The sequence below is a fragment of the Bombina bombina genome, chromosome 1 (assembly GCF_027579735.1).
Source record: "Bombina bombina isolate aBomBom1 chromosome 1, aBomBom1.pri, whole genome shotgun sequence".
In the NCBI taxonomy this organism is placed as follows: domain Eukaryota; kingdom Metazoa; phylum Chordata; class Amphibia; order Anura; family Bombinatoridae; genus Bombina; species Bombina bombina.
The window spans coordinates 419,440,633-419,467,988 of record NC_069499.1 but is presented as its reverse complement, the minus strand read 5'-3'; the positions used below and the strand labels follow the sequence as shown (position 1 = coordinate 419,467,988).

The following is a 27,356-nucleotide window of genomic DNA, read 5'->3' as shown; positions in this document are numbered from 1 at the left end:
TTAGCCAATCAGTGTTGATTGTTAAATAACTCCACAAGAGTGAGCACAATGTTATCAATTTGACACACATGAACTAGCAGTGTCCAACTGTCAAAATGCACTGAGACAAAAGGCAGTTCAACGACTTAAAAATTAGCATATGAGCCTACCTAGGTTTATCTTTCAACAAAGAATACAAGAGAGTAAAGCAAATTTGATCATAAAAATAAATTGGAAAGGTGTTAAAAATGGCATGCACTACTGGAATCATGAAAGTTTCAATTTTGACTAGACTGTCCCTTTAAGAGTAGTGGTGTCTATCCTCTGTGTTATTTAGCCACTTATTAGTTTCCCTTGCAGTTTTCCAGTTAATAACATTGCATAGAGAATTAGATATGCAGGTTAAATGTATTAGCAAATGAGCTATGTATGCAAAAATAATTCCTCAAAATTGGCTCTTCTTCAAGATTGTCTATGTTGATTTAACTCAGTAAAGTATAAATGTTCATGGAAATCAAATCACTTATTTTACTAAACTGGTAATTATATTACAATTGCTTGTTTTTACTATGGGTTCGATTTATCAAGCCTTTCTCCTCCCTATTACTGCAGGTTCTCACAAGAGAACCTGCAGTCACGATTTATCAGGCAGCGGTCATCAGACCTAGCCTCTTCTCCACCTCTTAGGTCGAGAATTTCAACCTCCCTGGTCTCGTCCGACTGGGGAGATTGACAGCTCCTGCCTGCACGTGATTGGCTGTGCTCGGGCAAGGGGCGGGATTGCACACAAGAGCAAAATAGCACTTGTGTGCAATGTTAAATTCCATCAGCGGATTGCTGTCAGCCAGTGAAGAGCTGGGGCGGACATGGGCAAATATGTACGCCCCTGCTTGATAAATCGAGCCCCATATAGTTTGTTCTTGAGAAATCAATTTAATGATTGAGCATTGGAAATTAGAACATTATAAAAAAAATGCAAAAGATTAGCGGTTATTTTAGTTCTATGAAAGAAAAAAAAAAAGATTGTAGTGAAAGTTTTATAAAGAATTTGGATGGACTGTCAGCTCTAATTTGAGGGTATTTACATTAAAATTGGGTGAGAGGTTTAGGACACTTTTTATATGTAGTCGCCTTGTTGAAAAACCAAACGTAATTGGACAATTGATTGAGAAGCTGTTTCATGGCCAGGTTTGGGCTGTTCCCCATTATTTTAACAATTAAGCAGTAAGATTTGGAGTTGATTTCAAATGTAGAATTTGTATTTGAAAGCTGTTGCTGTGAACTCTCTATATAATGTCCAAAAAGCTGTCAATGCATGTAAAGAAGGCTATCACTAGGCTTAAAAACAAAACAAGCCCATCAGAGAGTAGACACACACACTGGTGAGCTTAGCACCACTAAAAGGCCTGGATGTCTTTGGTGAATGATCACATAATTATTTGCTTGTCGAAGAAAACCCCCATTCAGTAATCAAGAACACTCTACTAGACATAGGCACATCATTGCAACAAGAACACTCTACTAAACATCGGCACATCATTGCATCAAGAACACTCTACTAGACATAGGCACATCATTGCATCAAGAACACTCTACTAGACATAGGCACATCATTGCATCAAGAACACTCTACTAAACATAGGCACATCATTGCATCAAGAACACTCTACTAGACATAGGCACATCATTGCATCAAGAACACTCTACTAGACATAGGCACATCATTGCATCAAGAACACTCTACTAGACATAGGCACGTCATTGCATCAAGAACACTCTACTAGACATAGGCACATCATTGCATCAAGAGCACTCTACTAGACATAGGCACGTCATTGCATCAAGAGCACTCTACTAGACATAGGCACATCATTGCATCAAGAACACTCTACTAGACATAGGGACATCATTGCATCAAGAACACTCTACTAGACATAGGCACATCATTGCATCAAGAACACTCTACTAGACATAGGCACATCATTGCATCAAGAACACTCTACTAGACATAGGCACATCATTGCAAGTTTTACAATAAAGAGAATACTTTATAAAAGTAAATATAGAGGGATTACCACAAGATGCAAACCATTGGTAAGCCTCAAGAATAGGAAGCCCATATTTGTCTTTGCCAGAAAATATAAAAAAAATGCTGGCCTAGTCCTTGAGCAATATCGTTGTCCAATAAATGTTGAACAGTGACCTAGAACATACTGCAAAGGCAACCAAAAAGCTTTTCAAGGCAGATATGTATAAATGTCCTTTATATTTCATCATTATTATTTACCTTAAAGGGATACTGAACCCAAATTTACATCATGACATGTGGTGGAAAACTGTTCTAGTTAACAGAAAAGTGTCTACCGAGATTAACCATAGAAATCGATACTGAGATATATTTTTTAGCTAAAAGAGAATGTTACATTTTTCAGCTGAAATAGACTGCCTCATTGTAACACAAAAAACATAAATTTGAACACAAATTTTACTTAAAGGGGCACTAAACCCAAATTTTTTCTTTCGTGATTCAGATAGAGCATGCAATTTTAAGCAACTTTCTAATTTACTACTATTGTCAATGTTTCTTTGTTCTCTTGCTATCTTTATTTGAAAAAGAAGGCATCTAAGCTTTTTTCTTGGTTCAGTACTCTGGACAGCAGTATTTGATTGGTGGATGAATTTATCCACCAATCAGCAAGGACAACCTAGGTTGTTCACCAAAAATGGGCCGGCATCTAAACTTACATTCTTGCATTTCAAATAAAGATACCAAGAGAATAAAGAAAATTTGATAATAGGAGTAAATTAGAAAGTTGCTTAAAATTTCATGCTCTATCTGAATCACGAAAGAAAAAAATTGGGTTCAGTGTCCCTTTAAATGCATTTGAATTGAGGGGATATAACAATAGTACTATTTCAGTAAAGGCTCCTTAAAGGGATACAAAACCCAAATTTTTTTTTTTTTCAAGATTCAGATAGAGCATGCCATTTTAATCAACTTTCTAATTTACTCCTATTATCATTTTTCTTTGTTCTCTTGCTATCTTTATTTGAAAAGCAGAAATGTAAGCTTAGGAGCTGGCCCATTTTTGATTCAGTACCCTGGGTAGTGCTTGCTGATTGGTGGCTACATGAAAGTGAATGAAAATTTTGATGATAAAGTCCCAGGTTTTTAAAAATTTGATTAAAAACAGGAGCACTTTAATTCATCAAAATTTACATTTCACTCCTGTTGTGAAAAAAAACTTACCTTTTAATCTTGACAGCCGCTCCAGCTTCCTCCGGTTGTCGCAAGCCATTTCTGATGTCAGAAATGATGGATAGGTCATCCTCCAATCACGGCTTCCCCCCGGGGGAATCAGTGTCTGATTCAATGCCGTTATTGAAGGAAGCTGGATTCCCCATTTTAGACCCAGGAAGAGGCTTAGCGATGGGTGGAGGAAGCTGGAGCGGCTGTCAAGATTAAAAGGTAAGTTTTTTTCACAACAGGAGTGAAATGTAAATTTTGATGAATTAAAGTGCCCCTGTTTTTAATCGAATTTTTAAAAACCGGGCACATTAGCATCAAAATTTACATTCACTTTAAGATAATTATGTAATATGTGACCTATGAACAACTCCATAGCTCAGCGCTGCATAACTTACTGGCTCTTTATAAACAGAAGATTTGAGTTAAGAGGAGAAGTTCAAAAGCCAGATAACTCTATTGTTTATTGGATAGTTAATATTATATTCAGGTTTTAATTTTGCTCTCTGTTATGCATTTAGGGGGGGAAATATTTAATATATTAAAAATCAATCTTTTTATTTTTTATTAACTGAAATATTTTCTTGTTTAGATGTTCCATGGTTTTATTTTCGTGGAACTAATTATTTTTTCTATGATAACAAAGCTGAGTGGCCAGTATTTGAGTTTGTGTGTTCTTGGATGCGAAGTCAGATAGTAACTATACAATCGCCTGCAGAACAAGCATTTATTCAACACAGAATAAAGAAGGTAAAGATTTGCACAATCCTGTTATTTAAATTAAACAAAGCGGTCATTAATGGATATAATAAAATTGTCAAATAGAGCTTCATTTTCATGTTTAACTGAGAGGTTTTTTACTTTTACATATGTTTTTAACACTACAATAAATCCAGTTTGCTTTCTATTCATACTTATACAAAAACCTTTTTACATACAGTCAAAGGGACAGTTTACTCCAGAATTTTTATTGTTTAAAAAGATAGATCATCCCTTTATTACCCATTCCCTAGTTTTGCATAACCAATAGAGTTATATTAATATACTTTTTACCTCTGTGATTACCTTGTATTTAAGCCTCTGACCCTTTATTTCACTTCTTTTGACAGACTTGCAATTTTAGTTAATCAGTGCCCTCTCATAAGTAACTCCACAGGCATCAGCACAATGTTATCTATACACATGAGCTAACACCCTCTAGCAGTGAAAAACTGTAGAATGCATTCAGATAAGAGGCCGCCTTAAAGGGCTTATAAATGAGCATATGAGCCTACATAGGTTTAGTTTTTAACAAGGAATACCAAGAGGCCAAAACAAATTTGATGATAAAAGTAAATTGGAATGTTGTTAAAAATTACATGTCCTATCTGACTCATGAAAGTTTAATTTTGACTAGACTGTCCCTTTAATTATGAATTATTAAATCAAGATAGAGGGTCTTATATTCTTAATAGATTGTTTTTTAAATTTCACCTGATTGCCCTGCACTACATTGTTAGTAGAGACTTACTACTGTTAACTTTTATGAAAAAAAGTTGCAAAATAATGCTTAGTACACTAGTGTAAAATAAGTTTCAAAGTATTACAATACCCATAAAATGGGATGCATTCCAAGACATATTCAGTCAGCTTGGAGGCAGAATAGGACATTGCAATTTCAAAGCCAGAACAGTACATGGCAGTATAGTAGTTAGGAATGGACTGGGACAGCAACTGGAAGAACTAGGCATTATTGTCTAGAAGCCGAAGTTATTAACTTGGAAGTTGGACTAGTCTCATAGTAGTCTAAAATGTCCCCAGGGTAATAACTCAGAAATATGAGCTGATAATCTTGTAGTAAGGAACAGACTGTGGGCTAGATCACATCGCTAGCGTTAAGGTTTTTGCTTTAAATGGGTTCCACTGGTATTAGTTGAAAAAAAAATATTTTGCACTAGCGGTAACCCGAAAAGCACAAACATCCTAACCAGAGTTTGCGCGTGCATGTATTCCCCCATAGAAATCAATAGAGACAAAAAAGTGGAGGGAAAAACACCCTACTCGTGCAAAAGACCTTGCATTTTCGCATTCCCCATAGAAGTCAATGAATAAAAAGTGAAAGAAATCCTAACACCCTACCATAAGCCCCTAGCCTATTAACCCCTAAACCACCATTCCCCCAAATTGCAAAGTACCTAAATAAACTATTAACCCCTTAACCGCCACCCCCCACAACACAAAGAACCTAAATAAACTATTAACCCTTAAATCGACATCCCCCCCCACATCGCAAAGAACCTAAATAAACTATTAACCACTAAAAACCTCCATCCCCCACATCGCAAACAATAATTAAAACTATTTACCCCAAAACCGCCATCCCCCCACAATGCAAAGAGCCTAAATAAAATATTAATCCCTAAACCACCATCCCCCCACAATGCAAAGTTATAAACTAACATCTAAACCCCCTAACCTAACACCAGCGTTCAATGCCGAGCTCCCAGTGAGAAAATCGGAAATGTTTTCCGATTTCCTCACTGGGAGCCCGGCATTGAACGCTGGTGTGTGATGTGCTGCTTGCACTAATAACAATGAAAATTGTCTTGAAGAAGGCCCTTAAATGGGTCGAAACGTCAACATTTTATTAATGTAAAATTAATTTGAAAATAAAGTTGTATATTCATATTCTCAATAAGTCCTGTGAGTGCCCTCCAACAACAAGACTATTCTATATATATATATATATATATATATATATATATATGTATATATATATATATATATATTATTATTTTTTATTTTTTTTTGATAACTTAACAAATAATTACATACATAGAATAAAAAATACAAAAAAAAATTATAACAGCAACGTCAACTTTCTGGGGAAGACAACAGCCGGATGAAAAAAGGCAGCTATTAAATTGAGAATTAAAAAAAGAAGTTTATCTGCTCACAATTAAACTTACAAAACTTAGCATGAAGAAACAACAAGATTTAACACAAAACTTAAAGTCAATTTAACTTTGAGCTGGTATGGCAGCATGATGAAACAAGATTTAACAGCAGTTATTGGCTATTGTGTACTAGACGCAAGCCCTGTGTAGCGACCTCTATCTGAAGTGAAATACCACTTATCAATGGATCTGCTTGGATTAAAATCATTAATTGATGGGCCATTGACAGCAATCATTAATAGGTCATTCAGAGTCTCTAAAATCATTGAAGTTTGGTACACAGTCTTTATGCAGTTCTGGAAACTGAAGCCACGTTCACATGAAGCAGTTGTAGGTGGTAATACAGCACATAAGTTTATCAGGGGGAGTAGTGTAGGAAACCTCTCTTTCTGCTGGGTAATTTTTTTTTTCAAAGTTTCTTTAAAAGATAGACCACTTTGAACAGAAAGCTTCATGTCAGCCCACTCAGTTTCTAATAGATCCATCTTGTCATCAAAGTCATTATAGAGGTGCTTCCCAGCTATTTGTATCTCCTTCACTCCATTTTTGAGGATCTGTGCCTTGTCTGGCCAGGATAAGCTTTCAAATATAGTTAAAGACTGAACTACATCTGAGGAAACTGAGGAAAGTCTTTTAAATGTGTTTCTGCTTTTACTAACACTGTAAGGCATGTCCTGAAATTCTTTTTTGCCACGTTCTAGGTTTGTCAGTTGCACCTCATGTAGTTTTCCTTCAGCTGTAAGTTTACTTAATAGTTCAAGCTCACACTTTCCCCTTTCTTCTCTCAAACTTTGAATAATGTCATTTGAATGTATGTTCTTTAATTTTATGTGACAGATCATGAGTTCTTTCTTCAGAAGGCCCTCAAACAGAGGTTTTGGTTTCCCATAAAAATCAAGCAAGAAATGTAATAGTTTCAAAAACTTCAGTTGCTTTAGGTCTTTCAATATACCCTTTACTCTTGCAGAATCTAGTGATCTTTCAGCTGGAATACGCTCAAAATGTGTATCCACGGGGGGGCGGAGCTAACTACTGAAGGGACAGGATGCACAACTCCTGAGCTCCTGCAAAATTAATGAATATCTAGCTTTATAGAAAGTATAATTTATACTGTTCACCTAAGTCCTTAACCTATACTCATGAAGCAGTGGAGCAGCCTTTTTACAGCCTACTTTCACGAAGTTTATACATCCACTACGGTATCTGCTTGACCCTGTACCAGCTGAACTAATCACGAGGCAGAAGTGTTTTTGTGCCCTATAGCCTAACTTATACGGACCCTTTACTATCCAACTAAATATGACGGATTTCTAAAGGCAGATGAAAGCCCTGCTGGACAACTTAGAGGAGAAAATGGATCACAACTTTATGGATTTAAAGCTCATACTCAGGGATCAGCATGTTATGGAGAACAGCCTAACACTCACAATGGCGACTACTATAGACCCTGATGAGATCGGCGAGTCCTCCCAGCTTAACGCAAAAGCGCTATCTTCAGAGCTAGACACTTACTACCGGGAACGAGAGTCACTCCATCCCAAAGAACTATCCCTGCAACTCTCCTCGCCCGCAAAGAAAGCTGTTGAGACTGTCCCTTTGGACCGGCAAGGGAATGTGCTACAGATTCGCATGAAATCTCACCCACATGGTTCATCTCGGTACGTAGTTGTGAGAGGTGCAACACTGCGGAGCGCTGTTATGCTACATCCATATTGGGCAGAGCTACTCCCCAGAAACATCTCCCAGCTCCTTGTTAGTTTTTTACCGCAGATCAGCGGTTTGCATCCGTATGGGGAGAGATGGATCATTGGCACAGGTCTAGTGTCATATGCGGTGGAGTCTGTTGCCTTTGTTTTCGGAGCGGCGGGTCCTGTGGAGGTGATGGCCCTTAAAGAGCAGCGCCCAGGAGTCCTTTGGAGAACACAGAGAGTCGCTGTAAACTCCAGCCTGGCTAGCGGTATAGGTTAGAGGAAAGGCAAGCTAAAAGAGGGATATAACCCGAGCAAGTCATATTATTGGGGACATTTTTGTGCACCTTGTTTTTCTTTTATTATTGTAGCGTTACAACTCCACGTCACAGATCTTTTTTCTTTCAAGTTAAGTGCACATATTGGGACTGTTGTTTTCCGTTTTATTGTGTTTGCATACCCATCTGATGTAAAAGACTTCACTAAGCTCTGTATGGGACGAATGATTTAATTCTAGGAAACTTTGAGGTTATTGCCTTTACATGCCTTCACAAACCCCACTAATAAGTTTGACTCATAACGATCTATGTACATGGCACTTTTGTACACCTACTGGGGTTCTCTAAACTTTGCTATAATTTTTATTAGAAGCTTGTTAGTATGCACTGTGAGACAATCTATTATACTGTTGGTTCAGATATTTCAATACTACGGTAGCATATAGACCCTGAGGCTGCCCCAGTTTATTAATTTATACTAATCTATTTCCAGTATCTCATGCCATACCCACCCTTAGCACATCATTATAGCATAGTCATTAGTAAATTATAGAGTGGTTATTGTTAGATATTAGATACTAGATAAAGACTTTATTTTTTTCCCCTTGAGCTATCTAATTACTTAGTCTAAGACGCAGTTTAGGTGCCTGCAATACATGGCTAAAGGGAATAAAGTATAGCATAGCCTCCCCTCACTGCATATAGCTCCTATTTGATTGCTGTGGTCTCGCTCTGTGTTCATAATTATCAAACTGAATTTTTTCATTAGGTTGATGCCCATATTACCTGTGCACATTTATACAGTTATATAGAATAGCAATCTTCTGGTGGGCAAATATGGCTAGCTCTCAAGTAACTAGATAGCTAGTATTTCAGATTGCGCCTATTTTAGCTCAATAGAGCTTTACTTCCCTTCTGGAAACTATCATAATTTTGCTACAAAGAACAAGCTTCAGTTCCCTTTTACCTGTAATTTAATGAGTTTTGTGTTTTACGTATAACTAACTTCTGTCTCAGTGGTGTACTTTTCTCTGGTCATGAGCTATATGTCTTGCTGTTCTGGAGTATGCCTATAGATGGTACTTCACTCCCAAGTTACTGAGCACAAGACTCCATTTACTATGTATTCTATTTAACTATACATGTAAGCTATATTCAATTAGGCTCCCCTTAGTCTAAAAGTAATTATTCCATATACCACTCCGCCTATATTTAGTTTTTAAGTTTAGCAAGGTCCAAGAGCGACCTTTGGAGTTCCTGTTGGAGGGTTACTCTGCACACAATATTCTAAAATTGAGAGTTTAGATACCACCTGACGGCCATACATTATTGGCTGGCACTTAAGATGTTTTATATATTTTTAGTCTGACACGCCCTCCCCACCACCTCCCTACACCTGTTTTAACCTAGAGGTGCTCTCTGCCCCTTACTATCCCATACCCCCCCCCCCTTATCCCTGACCTACCTCTATGTATGTATGTACAGATATATGTTATAGATGCGTCTACCTCAGGATAGAGATCTCTCCCGCCTTTGACAACTAATTCATTTTGCTAACTTTGTATTATTTTTGAGGGTTTCAGAGTGGACATCCTGGTATTCTACTTACAAAGTTAGTTATTATTGAGGGTCACAGGTCATGTTTGTTTATCCTAGGACTTTCATGTAGAAATTTAGCTCCACTTACATGCCCAAGATGCTAAACTCCCACCTCATTAGACATATAATTTAGGTTGGGCTGTGGGGTATATAGATACTGATGAGCGATCATACTATTGTAGGTCTACCACTTAACTAACTTGGGCATTTTGATTATATATATTTTAGTTTTTTGTTCATTATGCAAACATGTCTTTAGGACTTTCATTACAATTTACAGGCACCTATTATGGGCGCTCATTACATCGATCATTATACACGCAGAAGTGGTCCATATTAGTCTCTAGTTATGTTATAATTATAAGGGACACATTTGACTATCTTATTCAGTAACAGTCTCCCTAATGCCGGCTCATAGGGGATGAATCATACTTGTACCTAGTCACCCACTTAACCCATGTATATATAGCTAACACTTCTGTGTTAAAGATAGTTATCATGTATGCAAATGTATCTATTGCATATTAGGTTTGTGATATCCCAGGTACTGGTTTAGTGCCCCTCTCTATTATGCCTATAGTTAGTGCCTAAAAGAAGGCGCTAATTTATTAACTAGACAAACGGTTATTATGTTTTATTGATGTATGTATCTTGAACTTGTATTTTTATACTAAGAAGGCGCCTAAATACTATACTGTAATACCACTTTTCACTTGTACTTTGTACTATTAGGGTTAGATGTTATTTATATCTCTACACCTAGGCACACCACCTGTTCCCTTCTTGGCTGCTTCGTAGTTTTGACTTAGAAGGCTCCGCCCCCTTCTTATACCCTACAACTCAGAGCGGCTCTTTGTCCGCTGACTTCTTCCTCTCCCCCTTCATATATATTCATCATAAGGTCCTACAGAGGCCTTTCTATAGACTACCATATATGTTTTATCCCTATGATCATATGACCCATATGTGGTTCGCTCAGTAGTCATTCCAATAAGCTAATATTATTACAAAATAGAGGATATAGAAGCTCATGTCACCTACTGTTTTTATCACTAACTTCAATATAATTTGTTCGTATATTTTATATGTTTTTGTGCCTAAAATTGTAACACTTGTGACTACCTTTATCTAATGTACTGTTTGAAAATCCTCAATAAAAAAATTATTTAAAAAAAAATGTGTATCCACAGTTTTCCAATTCTGCTGTAAAGCACTTACAGCATCAACTTTGCTACATAACCAGCGAATTGTGTGAACATCTTTAAGCTTAAGAATCTATTCGCTCAAATCTTTTGCAGTTTCTTGCAGCTGGTGTAGGCGTTTGGCTGAGCCATGGTAATATTTAAAAACTATCCAGACAACTTCATCAAATGTTTTTAAATAAGGCACTTCTTTGCAGACATCCAAAATAGCAAGCTGCAGTCGATGAGCCACACAGTGGATACTAATGATCTTTAACCCCTAATCTGACGACCGCACACCGCCGCCACCTACATTATGCCTATGTACCCCTAATCTGCTGCCCCTAACATCGCCGACCCCTATATTATATTTGTTACCCCCTAATCTGCCCCCCCAACGTCGCCGCTACCTTACCTACACTTATTAACCCCTAATCTGCCGACCGGACCTCGCCGCCACTATAATAAATGTATTAACCCCTAAACCGCCTCACTCCCGCCTCAAAAACCCTATAATAAATAGTATTAACCCCTAATCTTCCCTCCCTAACATCGCCGACACCTAACTTCAAGTATTAACCCCAAATCTGCCGACCAGACCTCGCCGCTACTCTAATAAATGTATTAACCCCTAAAGCTAAGTCTAACCCTAACACTAACACCCCCCAAAGTTAAATATTATTTTTATCTAACTAAATAAATTAACTCTTATTAAATAAATAAATCCTATTTAACGCTAAATACTTACCTGTAAAATAAACCCTAATGTAGCTACAATATAACGAATATTTATATTGTAGCTATTTTAGGATTTATATTTATTTTACAGGCAACTTTGTATTTATTTTAACTAGGTACAATATTTTAACTAGTTAAAATAATTACAAAATTACCTGTAAAATAAATCCTAACCTAAGTTACAATTAAAACTAACACTACACTATCAATATATTAATTAACTAAACTATCTACAATTAAATCAACTAAACTAAATTACAAAAAAAAAACCCACTAAATTACAAAAAAAAAAAGATTACAAGAATTTTAAACTAATTACACCTACTCTAAGCCCCCTAAAAAAATAACAAAGCCCCCCAAAATAAAAAAATGCCCTACCCTATCCTATATAATAAAAGGCCAAGTGTGTTTGTCCGAAGCTGTCATGCGCAGTAGACAGCACAGCACAAGGACAAACACACCTGGCCTTTGAGAGTCCCTAAGTCTCTGCTCTGCAGTGCGAGCAGAAGTGTGGTTGGCCAGGGGCGTGACCGAGCGTGCCCGGGGCGTGACCGAGGGGGCGTGGCCAAGCGTGAAGGGGCGGGGCCAGACGGGCCGTGAAAGGCTGTGCAGTTTGAGAGCTCAAAACAGCTCAAAAGAGGGGAGAGAGGGGGTAGGGAAAAGATAAGAAAGGTGAGAGAGAGATCAAGAGGGGAGAGAGAGATCAAGAGGGGAGATAAAAAGAGCACAAGAGAGGGAGCAAAAGAGAGGGGGAGAGACAGCAAAAGAGAGTGGATGGAGAGCAAAAGAAAGGGGGGGAAGAGAAAGTGAGAGGGGGGAGGAGAGAGAGAGAGGGGGGAGGAGAGAGAGAGAGAGGGGGGGAGGAGGAGAGAGAGAGGGGGGGAGGAGGAGAGAGAGAGGGGGGGAGGAGGAGAGAGAGAGGGGGGGAGGAGGAGAGAGAGGGGGGGAGGAGAGAGAGAGAGAGGGGGGGAGGGGAGAGAGAGGGGGGGAGGAGGAGAGAGAGAGAGAGAGGGGGGGGGGGAGGAGAGAGAGAGAGAGAGAGGGGGGGGGGAGGAGAGAGAGAGAGAGAGGGCGGGGAGGAGGAGAGAGAGAGGGGGGAGGGAGAGAGAGAGAGAGAGAGAGAGGGGAGAGAGAGAGAGAGAGAGGGGAGGGAGAGAGAGAGGGGGGAGGGAGAGAGAGAGAGGGGAGAGAGAGAGGGGAGGGAGAGAGAGAGGGGGTAGGGAGAGAGAGGGGGTAGGGAGAGAGAGAGAGGGGAGGGAGAGAGAGAGAGGGGAGGGAGAGAGAGAGGGGGGAGGGAGAGAGAGAGGGGGAGGGAGAGAGAGAGGGGAGGGAGAGAGAGAGGGGAGGGAGAGAGAGAGGGGAGGGGGAGAGAGAGAGGGGAGAGAGAGAGGGGAGGGAGAGAGAGAGGGGAGGGAGGGGGAATGAGAGGGGAGGGGGAGTGAGAGAGGGAGGGGAGGGGGAGGGAGAGAGAGAGGGGAGGGGGAGGGAGAGAGAGAGGGGAGGGGGAGTGAGAGAGAGAGAGAGAGAGGGGAGGGAGAGAGAGAGGGGAGGGAGAGAGAGAGAGAGGGGAGGGAGAGAGAGAGGGGAGGGGGAGGAGAGAGAGGGGGAGAGAAAGAGGGGGGAGAGAGAGAGGGGAGAGAGAGGAGAGAGAGGGGGAGAGAGAGAGGGGAGAGAGAGGGGAGAAAGAGAGAGAGATAGAGAGGAGAGAGAGAGATAGAGGGGAGAGAGAGAGATAGAGGGGAGAGAGAGATAGAGGGGAGAGAGAGAGGGGGAGAGAGAGGGGAGAGAGAGAGGGGAGAGAGAGAGGGGGAGAGAGACAGGGGAGAGAGAGAGAGCGCAAAAGAGAGGAGGGAGAGAGAGCACAAAAGAGAGGGGTGAGAGCGCAAAAGAGAGGGGTGAGAGAGAGCACAAAAGAGAGGGGGAGAGAGAGCGCAAAAGAGAGGGGGAGAGAGCGCAAAAGAGAGGGGGAGAGAGAGAGCGCAAAAGAGGGGGGGGAGAGAGAGAGCACAAAAGAGGGGGGGAGAGAGAGAGAGCAAAAGAGAGGGGGGAGAGAGAGAGCGCAAAAGAGAGGGGGGGAGAGAGAGAGCGCAAAAGAGAGGGGGGAGAGAGAGAGAGCAAAAGAGAGGGGGGAGAGAGAGAGCGCAAAAGAGAGGGGGGAGAGAGAGAGTGCAAAAGAGAGGGGGGAGAGAGAGAGCGCAAAAGAGAGGGGGGAGAGATAGAGCGCAAAAGAGAGGGGGGAGAGAGAGCGCAAAAGAGAGGGGGGAGAGAGAGCTCAAAAGAGAGGGGGGGAGAGAGATCTCAAAAGAGAGGGGGAGAGAGAGCAAAAGAGAGGGGCAGGGAGAGAGCGCAAGGGGTGGGACCGCTGTACCCTGCAAGAAATGGCCCGTGTGAACGGGCTTTAGGACTAGTTCTAAAATAAAAAGTTAACAGCTCTTTTACCTTACCAGCCCTTAAAAGGGCCTTTTGTGGGGCATGCCCCAAAGAAAACATCTCTTTTGCATTTAAATAAACATACAATACCCCCCCCACAACATTACAACCCACCACCCACATACCCCTAATCTAACCCAAACACCCCTTAAAAAACCTAACACTAAGCCCCTGAAGATCTTCTTACCTTATCTTCACCACGCCAGGTATCACCGATCCGTTCAGAAGAGGGTCCGAAGTCTTCATCCTATCCGGCAAGAAGAGGATATCCGGACCGGTAGACATGTTCATCCAGGCGGCGTCTTCTATCTTTATCCATCCGGCGCGGAGCGGGACCATCTTGAAGCAGCCGACGCGGATCCATCCTCTTCTTCCGGCGACTCCCGACGAATGAAGGTTCCTTTAAGTGACGTCATCCAAGATGGCGTCCCTCAAATTCCGATTGGCTGATATGATTCTATCAGCCAATCGGAATTAAGGTAGGAAAAATCTGATTGGCTGATTGAATCAGCCAATCAGATTCAAGTTCAATCCGATTGGCTGATTCAATCAGCCAATCAGATTGAGCTCACATTCTATTGGCTAGTCGGAACAGCCAATAGAATGCAAGCTCAATCTGATTGGCTGATTGCATCAGCCAATCGGATTGAACTTGAATCTGATTGGCTGATTCAATCAGCCAATCAGATTTTTCCTACCTTAATTCCAATTGGCTGATAGAATCCTATCAGCCAATCGGAATTCGAGGGACACCATCTTGGATGAGGTCACTTAAAGGAACCTTCATTCATCGGGAGTCGCCAGAAGAAGAGGATGGATCCGCGTCGGCTGCTTCAAGATGGTCCCGCTCCGCGCCGGATGGATGAAGATAGAAGACGCCGCCTGGATGAACATGTCTACCGGTCCGGATATCCTCTTCTTGCCGGATAGGATGAAGACTTCGGACCCTCTTCAAGACCTCTTCTTGCCGGATAGGATGAAAACTTCGGACCCTCTTCTGGACGGATCGGTGATACCCGGCGGGGTGAAGATAAGGTAAGAAGATCTTCAGGGGCTTGTTAGGTTTTTTTAAGGGTTGTTTGGGTTAGATTAGGGGTATGTGGGTGGTGGGTTGTAATGTTGGGGGGGGTATTGTATGTTTATTTAAATGCAAAAGAGCTGTTTTCTTTGGGGCATGCCCCGCAAAAGGCCCTTTTAAGGGCTGGTAATGTTTAATTTTTATTTTAGAATAGGGTAGGGCATTTTTTTATTTTGGGGGGCTTTGTTATTTTTTAGGGGGCTTAGAGTAGGTGTAATTAATTTAAAATTCTTGTAATCTTTTTTTTTTTTGTAATTTAGTTTAGTTGATTTAATTGTAGATAATTGTAGATAGTTTAGTTAATTAATTTATTGACAGTGTAGTGTTAGGTTTAATTGTAACTTAGGTTAGGATTTATTTTACAGGTAATTTTGTAATTATTTTAACTAGGTAGCTATTAAATAGTTATTAACTATTTAATAGCTATTGTACCTAGTTAAAATAAATACAAAGTTGCCTGTAAAATAAATATAAATCCTAAAATAGCTACAATATAATTATTCGTTATATTGTAGCTATATTAGGGTTTATTTTACAGGTAAGTATTTAGCTTTAAATAGGATTTATTTATTTAATAAGAGTTAATTTATTTCGTTAGATAAAAATTATATTTAACTTAGGGGGGTGTTAGTGTTAGGGTTAGACTTAGCTTTAGGGGTTAATACATTTATTAGAGTAGCGGCGAGGTCCGGTCGGCAGATTTGGGGTTAATACTTGAAGTTAGGTGTCGGCGATGTTAGGGAGGGCAGATTAGAGGTTAATACTATTTATTATAGGGTTTTTGAGGCGGGGGTGAGGCGGTTTAGGGGTTAATACATTTATTATAGTGGCGGCGAGGTCCGGTCGGCAGATTAGGGGTTAATAAGTGTAGGTAGGTAGCGGCGACGTAGGGGGGGGAGGATAAGGGGGTAAATATAATATAGGGGTCGGCAGTGTTAGGGACAGCAGATTAGGGGTTAATAAGTGTAAGGTTAGAGGTGTTTAGACTCGGGCTTCATGTTAGGGTGTTAGGTGCAGACTTAGGAAGTGTTTCCCCATAGGAAACAATGGGGCTGCGTTAGGAGCTGAATGCTGCTTTTTTGCAGGTGTTAGGTTTTTTTTCAGCTCAAACTGCCCCATTGTTTCCTATGGGGATATCGTGCACGAGCACGTTTTTAAAGCTGGCCGCGTCCGTAAGCAACGCTGGTATTTAGAGTTGCAGTGGCGGTAAATATGCCTGTACGCTCCCTTTTTGGAGCCTAACGCAGCCCTTCTGAGAACTCTAAATACCAGTGTTGTTTAAAAGGTGCGGGGGGGAAAAAACATGCGTAGCTAACGCACCCCTTCTAACGCAAAACTCTTAATCTAGGTGTAAGTATCCAGAAATGCTGTCAGTCCTTTGAAATAATCTAAGGCTGCAGCACTTTCAAGTGCAATTGTGCCCAACAAATCTTCTTATATTTCTCCTTCAAAAACATACCTAACATAAATATTTGCATGTTCTGTGGAGGTGCGGTCTGTAGACCCATCAATCATAATGCCTATGAATGTGGATTTTTTAACATTGGCCAAAAGATCTTCCCTGATTATTTTTGCAATGAAATGGATAAATTGTCTACAATGCACATCACTTCCATACTTGTGGACAATGGGAATTTCAAGCTTAGCTACCAAGGATAGTAAATCAAGGAAATCTCTAAATGGCTTTTCAAATTTGGCTACATAATAAGCAATGTTAAAACTGTGTGTCATGTGTTTGAACATAGTTGAATCCATTTTCTTCACACACAGTGCCACATGGGACTTTGTTCAGGTGCAGTTTTAGCCTTACTCTTCGCAACATTATCTCTGTGCCTTTGACTTTTTTCATGCCGTACAAAAGTTTCCCTTTTAAAAGAAGGCGTAAAACCAGCTTTCCATTTTGGATCTCAACTTTGTGGGAATTGACTACAGTCTGTGCAATGTATCATATCTGTGTCCTTTGAATAACCAAGCCAAATAAATTGTTGCCAATGTTTCTTTCGATTTGGAGGAGCTTCACTATCACTTAATCTTTTAGCTGCTTGTTCCGGGAAGTTAGTTTGTGCACTTGAAGAATCAGCTGTCACGTTGGAAACAGCACTTGTGCTCTCCATTTCTTCATCTTCTTTGTGTTGTTCTGACTGCGACTCCTCAACAGTGGCCCGAGCTTGCACCTTGACAAAAAAAACTTAATTTACTCTGCTTCATATTTGGTTTGGTTTGCAAGAAAAAAGCTTTATTTTTATGATAAGGCCAGTCGATGATGTTCAGTAGGATGAGTATGTCTGTGATAAAGAAGAAAATCAATAAACTTTTTGTTGGTAAAATCCAAAACCAAAACAGGACCACAAACGTAAAAGTTGACATATAAGGTGAAACCGATTTTTGGGTCCTTTTTTTTTCCAAAGATGGTCTATGAAGACAGCAACTTCCAAGAGAACTATCCAAATGGCATTTTCTTTGTTACTGCTTGTCCAGTCCACATTTGTTACAGAAAACCCATTTTGATAGCTGATGAATAATTGATATTTCTTAATATATACAGAAACAGCTCATTGACTTGTTCTATGGCCAGTTACCACCTGTGAGTTGCTTCTTTCAGTCCAATTGTGCTTTTTCACAGAGGAGAACCTTCCTGGAGTAAATCAGCCTGATTCCTCCTAACAAGGTCAGTCCAGCCCCAAAATACCAGGCAATTCTCCTCTGTACAAGGGGAATGGCAACTCCAGATGATCATTTTGACCTTCTATGGGTCTCATAGACATCTCATGCCTGAAAAGGATTCAATAAAAAAAAAGGGAGGACGACTCTCCTATCTAACCTATCACTGCTCTTTGGCATAGAGGTCTGTGCCAATGGAAGTAATAGGTTGGGAGAGGAACACGTCACTTAATAGGGAATTATTGTCTGTGTTCAATTATATCCCTCAGTACTACAGTTGTTTGTAATATAGTTAAACAATAAGCACAGGAATGAGCTATGATTTGTTTTAAAAACTTTAAAAAATAAATAAAATAAAAAAGATACAAAATATATTGTATACATTAGCAAGAGCACTATTTCCTGTCATTTAGTTCTCCTGACATTTCCATGCAACCTATCCAGATATCTCTTCAACAAAGAATAACAAAGACAAAGCAAATTTAACAAAAAATCTGCAGCCTTTCTGGGGATTACTTCTGTAAACAAACATAACCAGAGTACTGAGTAAAAGAGTTATTAATTATGTCTTTCTGAACAAGCAATGGTCAGTATTAATTATAGATGTATATCTGAAGGGGAATAAAGTAAATTAAGCATATACAAAATATTCATGCAACAGCCAAATAGTAGCAACTGCTTGCAATGCTTGAATACCAGACTTTAAGAATAAATAGCTATAGTTAACTCTAGACTCCCATGAATGTAAAATAACTGCTATAATGATAAGGTTGTGCTATATCATAAAGACCATAACATGTTAAAATTAAAAAAAACAAAATAATTGCAGCAAACATCACACTCAAAGGTGTTATATAATATATTAGCCAGAGAGAAGTTCTTTCTGATACTTCAGAGTGTGAGCTTTCTGGGTCTGAATTGGTTGCCTCTAAGCCTCCGATTGCGGAGGAATCAGATTTTAGATTTAGGATGGAGCACTTGTGTTTTCTTTTCTGGCTATCTTAGAGGTTCCAGAGGCCAATCTGCCTGAAGAACATTTAATTCCTAAACTGGGTAGACTTTACAAAGACAGGGTTGTTCCTCAGACTTTCCCTGTTCCTGTAAAGATGGCAAACATTATTAAGAACAAAGGAGACAGGATTGGTTCTTCCTTCACCCCTTCTGCCTTTAAGAAACTGTTCCCGGTCCCGGACTCTCAATTGGAGTTGTGGGGTTCCGTCCCTAAGGTGGATGGCGCTGTCTCCACGCTTGCAAAATGCACTACTATCCCACTGGAGGATAGTTTGTTGTTCAAAAAGCCCATGGATAAAAAGATGGAAACTCTGTTAGGAAAGATGTTTCAGCATTCGGGATATTTATTTCAACCAGCGGCGGAAGTTGCCATGGTTGCGGGAGCGGCTACCTACTGTTGTGACTCCTTATGGGTATTGATCTAAGTGGAAGGTCCCCTCAAAATTATTCTTGGTAGAATTAAGGCTTTAAGGGTTGCTAATTTTTTTATTTGTGATGCGAATATGCAAATTATTCATTTAAATGTTAAAACTGCTGGGTTTTCTGTTCAGGCCCGCCGGGCTCTGTGGCTGAAGTCCTGGTCTACGGACTTGACTTCCAAGTCCAGACTCCTTTCCCTTCAATTCAAGGGTAAGATTTTGTTTAGTCCAGGCCTGGACTCCATTATTTCCACAGTTACTGGGGGCAAGGGTGCCTTCCTACCACAAGATAAAAATAACAGATATAAGGGACAATCTAAATCCCAGCGCCAGCAATCCTCGGCTAAGACCGAGCAACCTAAGACTTGGAAGCCAGTGCAGTCCTGGAATAAGTCAAGGCAGAGCAAGAAGCCCGCTGACACTAAATCAGCATTAAGGGTTCGCCCCTGGTCTGTCTATGGATCAGGTAGGGGGCAGACTTTCGCTCTTCTCAAAAGCTTGGTTCACGGATGTGCAGTATCCTTGGGTCCTGGAGGTCATTGCTCAGGGTTACAGAATTGGGTTCAAGTCTCTTCCAGAAACACAACAGAAGAACAGAGCACCAGCTGGTGATTAAAACATCCAAATTTTATTAATTATCTTTTTAAAACCAGGATACCCAAGTATGTTACAAACATGTAGGAAATCAGCTAGACATAGCTGATGCGTTTCGGCCCTGGGCCATAATCGAAGCTGATGTATCTAAAAATCTAAAACCACAATTTATAGCATAAAGCTGTTTCCTATTGGTCAATTAATTCCAATTATCTCCCTCCATTCTGGGTAGATTAAAAGTCACAGTATGTAGACCCAATAATAATAGACATTAGCCAGGAAATTAAATTATCCCTATATTACTGTAATGTTGTCTTAAGTGTAAATAGTAGTAGATCTCAATTGCAGTAGCTACCTAGTTTCTAAATATAGATAAGTAAATGTATCACCTTTGTTGTTACTTCCTATGTGGCAGAAAGTAAGCTAAACATGTGGTGATTAAGTTGTTTTTAGAAAAATTTTAGCTTACAGTGTGATAACTCACAGGAGCTGACAGGAACTCAAACGTGTGCCTTTATTGAAGGAGAGCTCAGCTGATACATCAGCTGACAAGGAGATCTTGCAGAGGCGGTGTTTTAACTGCTTGGTAACGTCTGCTTGGAAGCGGAGCCCTGTGACGTTATTGTGACATCATGTGGGGGCGGAGCTAAGTTCCGTGGAGAGATAGTTTGTTTTTAATAGTGGAAATACCTCGGTGAAATTGCAAGTTACTGTGAAGGTGAGTATGAGGAATACCCGCTAGACAGACAGGCAGGTTGGCTCAATCCAAATATCAGACTTGGTGTATTTTATCCACACACTCGAGTGCATTGCAGGAGGAGTGTTCAGGTTGCTCCCGTAATCGTACTTGCAGAGGATACGATCAGGAATCAAAATGCAATCAGCAAAGTCTTTTCAGATGACCCTTTGAGATAGCTGTAGTATTTGGTGGTTGGTGAAATACAACCTCTTTAACAGGAAAACAGTTGAGATTAAGTCCTCCCTGAGTGAGCTCAGTGCATTGACTTGCTGAGTACAACAAATTAAAATACTAAGCACCTGGTTCAGCAAGCGTGGTGCATTTGAAGGTAAAGGGGGATGGGCTAAACACACACAAGGCAGAGACATGATTCCTGACATGACCCCCCATTCAGGCAAGCTGTCTCACAGCTTTAGGTCTAGGACGATCAGGACAATGCTTATGAAACTGGGACACCAATCTAGATGCAAGAATGTTGGAGGAAGGTTCCCAAGTGTCGTCTTCCGGAGTATAGCCCTGCCAACGTTCTAGATACTGTAAATGACCTTTATGATGTCTAGAATCCAACAATGTTTCGACTTCGTATTCCCCGGAGTTCAGGATGGAAGAAGGAGGTGGAAAAACAAGATTCAAATCCCTCATTGGTTTAGCTGGTTTTAGTAGGAATAAATGAAACGTCGGATGAATTTTCATGAACGGGGCAAGGCTATGGTTACTGCGTTCTCGTTAACTTTTCTTGTTAGGGTGAAGGGACCAATAAACAATCCTCCTAAATTCTTGCTGGGTATCTGTAATTTCAGGTTTTTGGTTGAAAGCCAAATGTGGTCACCTATAGCATAGGTCTGTGCCGGGCATCTATGTAGATCGTAATATTTTTTTTGGAAATTTTGCGCTGAAGTGATGTTTTGACGGAGATAATTGAAAGTCTCAAGTAAAGAATTATGGAATTCATCTACAAGAGGTGAAGGTAACGGATTAGAATCAGTTAATAGTATCTCCGGATGGAACCCATACGCCTAGATTATGAGTTTTGTCAGTAAAGACCCGTGGTGCTAACGAGCCTTTTTTTTCCAGCGCACCCTTAAGACAACGCTGGTATTATGAGTTGTCTGAATGGCTGCATTAGCCTCAGAAAAGGGAGCGTTGAGCCAAATTTAGCTCCACTTCAACTCTCAATACCAGCCTTGCCCGTGCACGATTTCCCCATAGGAAACAATGGGGCTGAGCTGGCTGTAAAAAAACCTAACACCTGCAAAAAAGCAGCGTTCAACTCCTAACGCAGCCCCATTGTTTCCTAAGGGGAAACACATTTTACGTCTACACCTAACACCCTAACATGAACCCCGAGTCTAAACACCCCTAACCTTACACTTATTAACCCCTAATCTTCCGCCCCTGCTATCGCTGACACCTGCATTATACTATTAACCCCTAATCTGCCGCTCCGGACACCGCTGCAACCTACATTATAGCTATGCACCCCTAATCTGCTGTCCCTAACATCGCCAACACCTATATTATATTTATTAACCACTAATCTGCCCCCCCCCCCCAACGTCGCCGCCACCTACCTACACTTATTAACCCCTAATCTGACGACCGGACATCGCCGCCACTATAATAAATGTATTAACCCCTAAACCGTCGCACTCCCGCCTCGCAAACACTATAATAAATTTTATTAACCCCTAATCTGCCCTCCCTAACATCGCCGCCACCTACCTACAATTATTAACCCCTAAACTCCCGCCCCCAATGTTGCCGCTACTATAATAAAGTTATTAACCCCTAAACCTAAGTCTAACCCTAACACCCCCTAAGTTAAATATAATTTAAATAAAACGAAATACATTTACTATAATTAAATAAATTATTCCTATTTAAAACTAAATACTTACCTATAAAATAAAACCTAATATAGCTACAATATAACTAATAGTTACATTGTAGCTATTTTAGGATTTATATTTATTTTACAGGCAACTTTGTATTTATTTTAACTAGGTACAATAGCTATTAAATAGTTAATAACTGGGGAGGTCGGGGACTATAAACATATGTGGTGGGACTGCTCACATACACGCAGGGTGTGGAACCAACTATCACGGTTCTTAAGCTCTATTATAGACAGCCCTATTAAGCTCACCATGGAACAAGCTTTACTCCACGTCAGACTTAAAGAATTTAACAAATACATTAACTTATTCATCAGGATAACATGTACAGTCACAAGGATATGTATAGCCCGCCATTGGCGGGAGAGCGCCCCGTCCTGGGAAGAAATTAAACTAAAACTTAAATTTTATTATAACATGTCAGAGCAGGCAGCATTTCTTCTAGATACGCAAGAAACTTTTCAGAGAGTATGGTATTACTGGATATTACACAATGTGTCCTAACTCACTAGGCGAGGCTAATAGAACCCCCCACTATGACTGTCCTACCAATTGGATTTTAAAGCCCCCAAACACGATAGATAAAAACTAGATCAAAAGGAGACACACTAAATCCACATATAACAAAATCTTGAATTAAGAGGAGCAGAATGGTCAGGAGAAACCCCTTCATCTACACTGTACTTCTCTCTTTATCTCTCTCTCTCTCTCTCTTTGCTCCATCTAATTCTTTTCCCTCTTCACTTTCTCTTTATTTTATTATTCTTCATCCTGGAAGCATATAACCAGTTTGAGCTTTAAAAGCAACTCAATTGAGTACAAGATTACTTCAATCCCAGCTACAAAAGAAAACTCTTCACTGTATAGACTAATGTTTCACAATGTTGGGTGTTATTAAGCCCTTTTTCTTTTTTTTTTTTGTTGTTTTTTTTGAAAGAACGATCTTACTTATGTTACTCACTATGGCCTAGATTTGGAGTTTGGCGGTAGAAGGGCTGTTAACGCTCCGCGGGTTTTTTTCTGGCCGCACCATAAATTTAACTCTGGTATCGAGAGTTCAAACAAATGCTGCGTTAGGCTCCAAAAAAGGAGCGTAGAGCATTTTTACCGCAAATGCAACTCTCGATACCAGAGTTGCTTACGGACGCGGCCAGCCTCAAAAACGTGCTCGTGCACGATTCCCCCATAGGAAACAATGGGGCTGTTTGAGCTGAAAAAAAACCTAACACCTGCAAAAAAGCAGCGTTCAGCTCCTAACGCAGCCCCATTGTTTCCTATGGGGAAACACTTCCTACGTCTGCACCTAACACTCTAACATGTACCCCGAGTCTAAACACCCCTAACCTTACACTTATTAACCCCTATTCTGCCGCCCCCGCTATCGCTGACCCCTGCATATTTTTTTTAACCCCTAATCTGCCGCTCCGTAAACCGCCGCAACCTACGTTATCCCTATGTACCCCTAATCTGCTGCCCTAACATCGCCGACCCCTATATTATATTTATTAACCCCTAATCTGCCCCCCTCAACGTCGCCGACACCTGCCTACACTTATTAACCCCTAATCTGCCGAGCGGACCTGAGCGCTACTATAATAAAGTTATTAACCCCTAATCCGCCTCACTAACCCTATCATAAATAGTATTAACCCCTAATCTGCCCTCCCTAACATCGCCGACACCTACCTTCAATTATTAACCCCTAATCTGCCGAGCGGACCTCACCGCTATTCTAATAAATGTATTAACCCCTAAAGCTAAGTCTAACCCTAACACTAACACCCCCCTAACTTAAATATAATTTTAATCTAACGAAATAAATTAACTCTTATTAAATAACTTATTCCTATTTAAAGCTAAATACTTACCTGTAAAATAAATCCTAATATAGCTACAATATAAATTATAATTATATTATAGCTATTTTAGGATTAATATTTATTTTACAGGCAACTTTGTAATTATTTTAACCAGGTACAATAGCTATTAAATAGTTAAGAACTATTTAATAGTTACCTAGTTAAAATAATAACAAATTTACCTGTAAAATAAATCCTAACCTAAGATATAATTAAACCTAACACTACCCTATCAATACATTAATTAAATAAACTACCTACAATTACCTACAATTAACCTAACACTACACTATCAATAAATTAATTAAACACAATTCCTACAAATAAATACAATTAAATAAACTAGCTTAAGTACAAAAAATAAAAAAGAACTAAGTTACATAAAATAAAAAAATATTTACAAACATAAGAAAAATATTACAACAATTTTAAACTAATTGCACCTACTCTAAGCCCCCTAATAAAATAACAAAGCCCCCCAAAATAAAAAAATTCCCTACCCTATTCTAAATTAAAAAAGTTACAAGCTCTTTTACCTTACCAGCCCTGAACAGGGCCCTTTGCGGGGCATGCCCCAAGAATTTCAGCTCTTTTGCCTGTAAAAAAAAACATACAATACCCCCCCCCCCAACATTACAACCCACCACCCACATACCCCTAATCTAACCCAAACCCCCCTTAAAGAAACCTAACACTAAGCCCCTGAAGATCTTCCTACCTTGTCTTCACCATCCAGGTATCACCGATCCGTCCTGGCTCCAACATCTTCATCCAACCCAAGCGGGGGTTGGCGATCCATCATCCGGTGGCTGAAGAGGTCCAGAAGAGGCTCCAAAGTCTTCCTCCTATCTGGCAAGAAGAGGACATCCGGACCGGCAAACATCTTCTCCAAGCGGCATCTTCGATCTTCTTCCATCCGGTGCGGAGCGGGTCCATCTTGAAGCAGGCGACGCGGATCCATCCTCTTCTTCCGTTGTCTCCCGACGAATGACGGTTCCTTTAAGGGACGTCATCCAAGATGGCGTCCCTCGAATTCCGATTGGCTGATAGGATTCTATCAGCCAATCGGAATTAAGGTAGGAATTTTCTGATTGGCTGATGGAATCAGCCAATCAGAATCAAGTTCAATGCGATTGGCTGATCCAATCAGCCAATCAGATTGAGCTCGCATTCTATTGGCTGTTCCGATCAGCCAATAGAATGCGAGCTCAATCTGATTGGCTGATTGGATCAGCCAATCGGATTGAACTTGATTCTGATTGGCTGATTCCATCAGCCAATCAGAAAATTCCTACCTTAATTCCGATTGGCTGATAGAATCCTATCAGCCAATCGGAATTCGAGGGACGCCATCTTGGATGACGTCCCTTAAAGGAACCGTCATTCGTCGGGAGACAACGGAAGAAGAGGATGGATCCGCGTCGCCTGCTTCAAGATGGACCCGCTCCGCACCGGATGGAAGAAGATCGAAGATGCCGCTTGGAGAAGATGTTTGCCGGTCCGGATGTCCTCTTCTTGCCGGATAGGAGGAAGACTTTGGAGCCTCTTCTGGACCTCTTCAGCACTGGATGCCAGGACGGATCGGTGATACCTGGATGGTGAAGACAAGGTAGGAAGATCTTCAGGGGCTTAGTGTTAGGTTTATTTAAGGGGGGTTTGGGTTAGATTAGGGGTATGTGGGTGGTGGGTTGTAATGTTGGGGGGGGGGGTATTGTATGTTTTTTTTTACAGGCAAAAGAGCTGAAATTCTTGGGGCATGCCCCGCAAAGGGCCCTGTTCAGGGCTGGTAAGGTAAAAGAGCTTGTAACTTTTTTAATTTAGAATAGGGTAGGGAATTTTTTATTTTGGGGGTCTTTGTTATTTTATTAGGGGGCTTAGAGTAGGTGTAATTAGTTTAAAATTGTTGTAATATTTTTCTTGTTTGTAAATATTTTTTTATTTTTTGTAACTTAGTTCTTTTTTATTTTTTGTACTTTAGCTAGTTTATTTAATTGTATTTATTTGTAGGAATTGTGTTTAATTAATTTATTGATAGTGTAGTGTTAGGTTAATTGTAGGTAATTGTAGGTAGTTTATTTAATTAATGTATTGATAGGGTAGTGTTAGGTTTAATTATATCTTAGGTTAGGATTTATTTTACAGGTAAATTTGTTATTATTTTAACTAGGTAACTATTAAATAGTTCTTAACTATTTAATAGCTATTGTACCTGGTTAAAATAATTACAAAGTTGCCTGTAAAATAAATATTAATCCTAAAATAGCTATAATATAATTATAATTTATATTGTAGCTATATTAGGATTTATTTTACAGGTATTTAGCTTTAAATAGGAATAAGTTATTTAATAAGAGTTAATTTATTTCGTTAGATGTAAATTATATTTAAGTTAGGGGGGTGTTAGTGTTAGGGTTAGACTTAGCTTTAGGGGTTAATACATTTATTAGAATAGCGGTGAGGTCCGCTCGGCAGATTAGGGGTTAATAATTGAAGTTAGGTGTCGGCGATGTTAGGGAGGGCAGATTAGGGGTTAATACTATTTATGATAGGGTTAGTGAGGCGGATTAGGGGTTAATAACTTTATTATAGTAGCGCTCAGGTCCGCTCGGCAGATTAGGGGTTAATAAGTGTAGGCAGGTGTCGGCGACGTTGAGGGGGGCAGATTAGGGGTTAATAAATATAATATAGGGGTCGGCGGTGTTAGGGGCAGCAGATTAGGGGTACATAGGGATAACGTAGGTGGCGGCGCTTTGCGGTCGGCAGATTAGGGGTTAATTATTTTAAGTAGCTGGCGGCGACGTTGTGGGGGGCAGGTTAGGGGTTAATAAATATAATACAGGGGTCGGCGGGGTTAGGGGCAGCAGATTAGGGGTACATAAGTATAACGTAGGTGGCGGTCGGCAGATTAGGGGTTAAAATATTTTAATCGAGTGGCGGCGATGTGGGGGGAGCTCGGTTTAGGGGTACATAGGTAGTTTATGGGTGTTAGTGTACTTTAGGGTACAGTAGTTAAGAGCTTTATGA

The 27,356-nt window shown here is 40.3% G+C and overlaps 1 protein-coding gene across 1 annotated transcript in view; it reads left to right on the top strand.

Moving 5' to 3' along the window:
- The window catches only part of PLA2R1 (phospholipase A2 receptor 1), a 528,401-nt gene that overhangs the window by 231,901 nt on the left and 269,144 nt on the right, over positions 1 to 27,356 (top strand). The window contains exon 16 of the mRNA XM_053698351.1: positions 3,819 to 3,976. Within this exon, the coding sequence (XP_053554326.1) occupies positions 3,819 to 3,976 (158 nt within the window). The remainder of the gene's footprint in view (positions 1 to 3,818; positions 3,977 to 27,356) is intronic.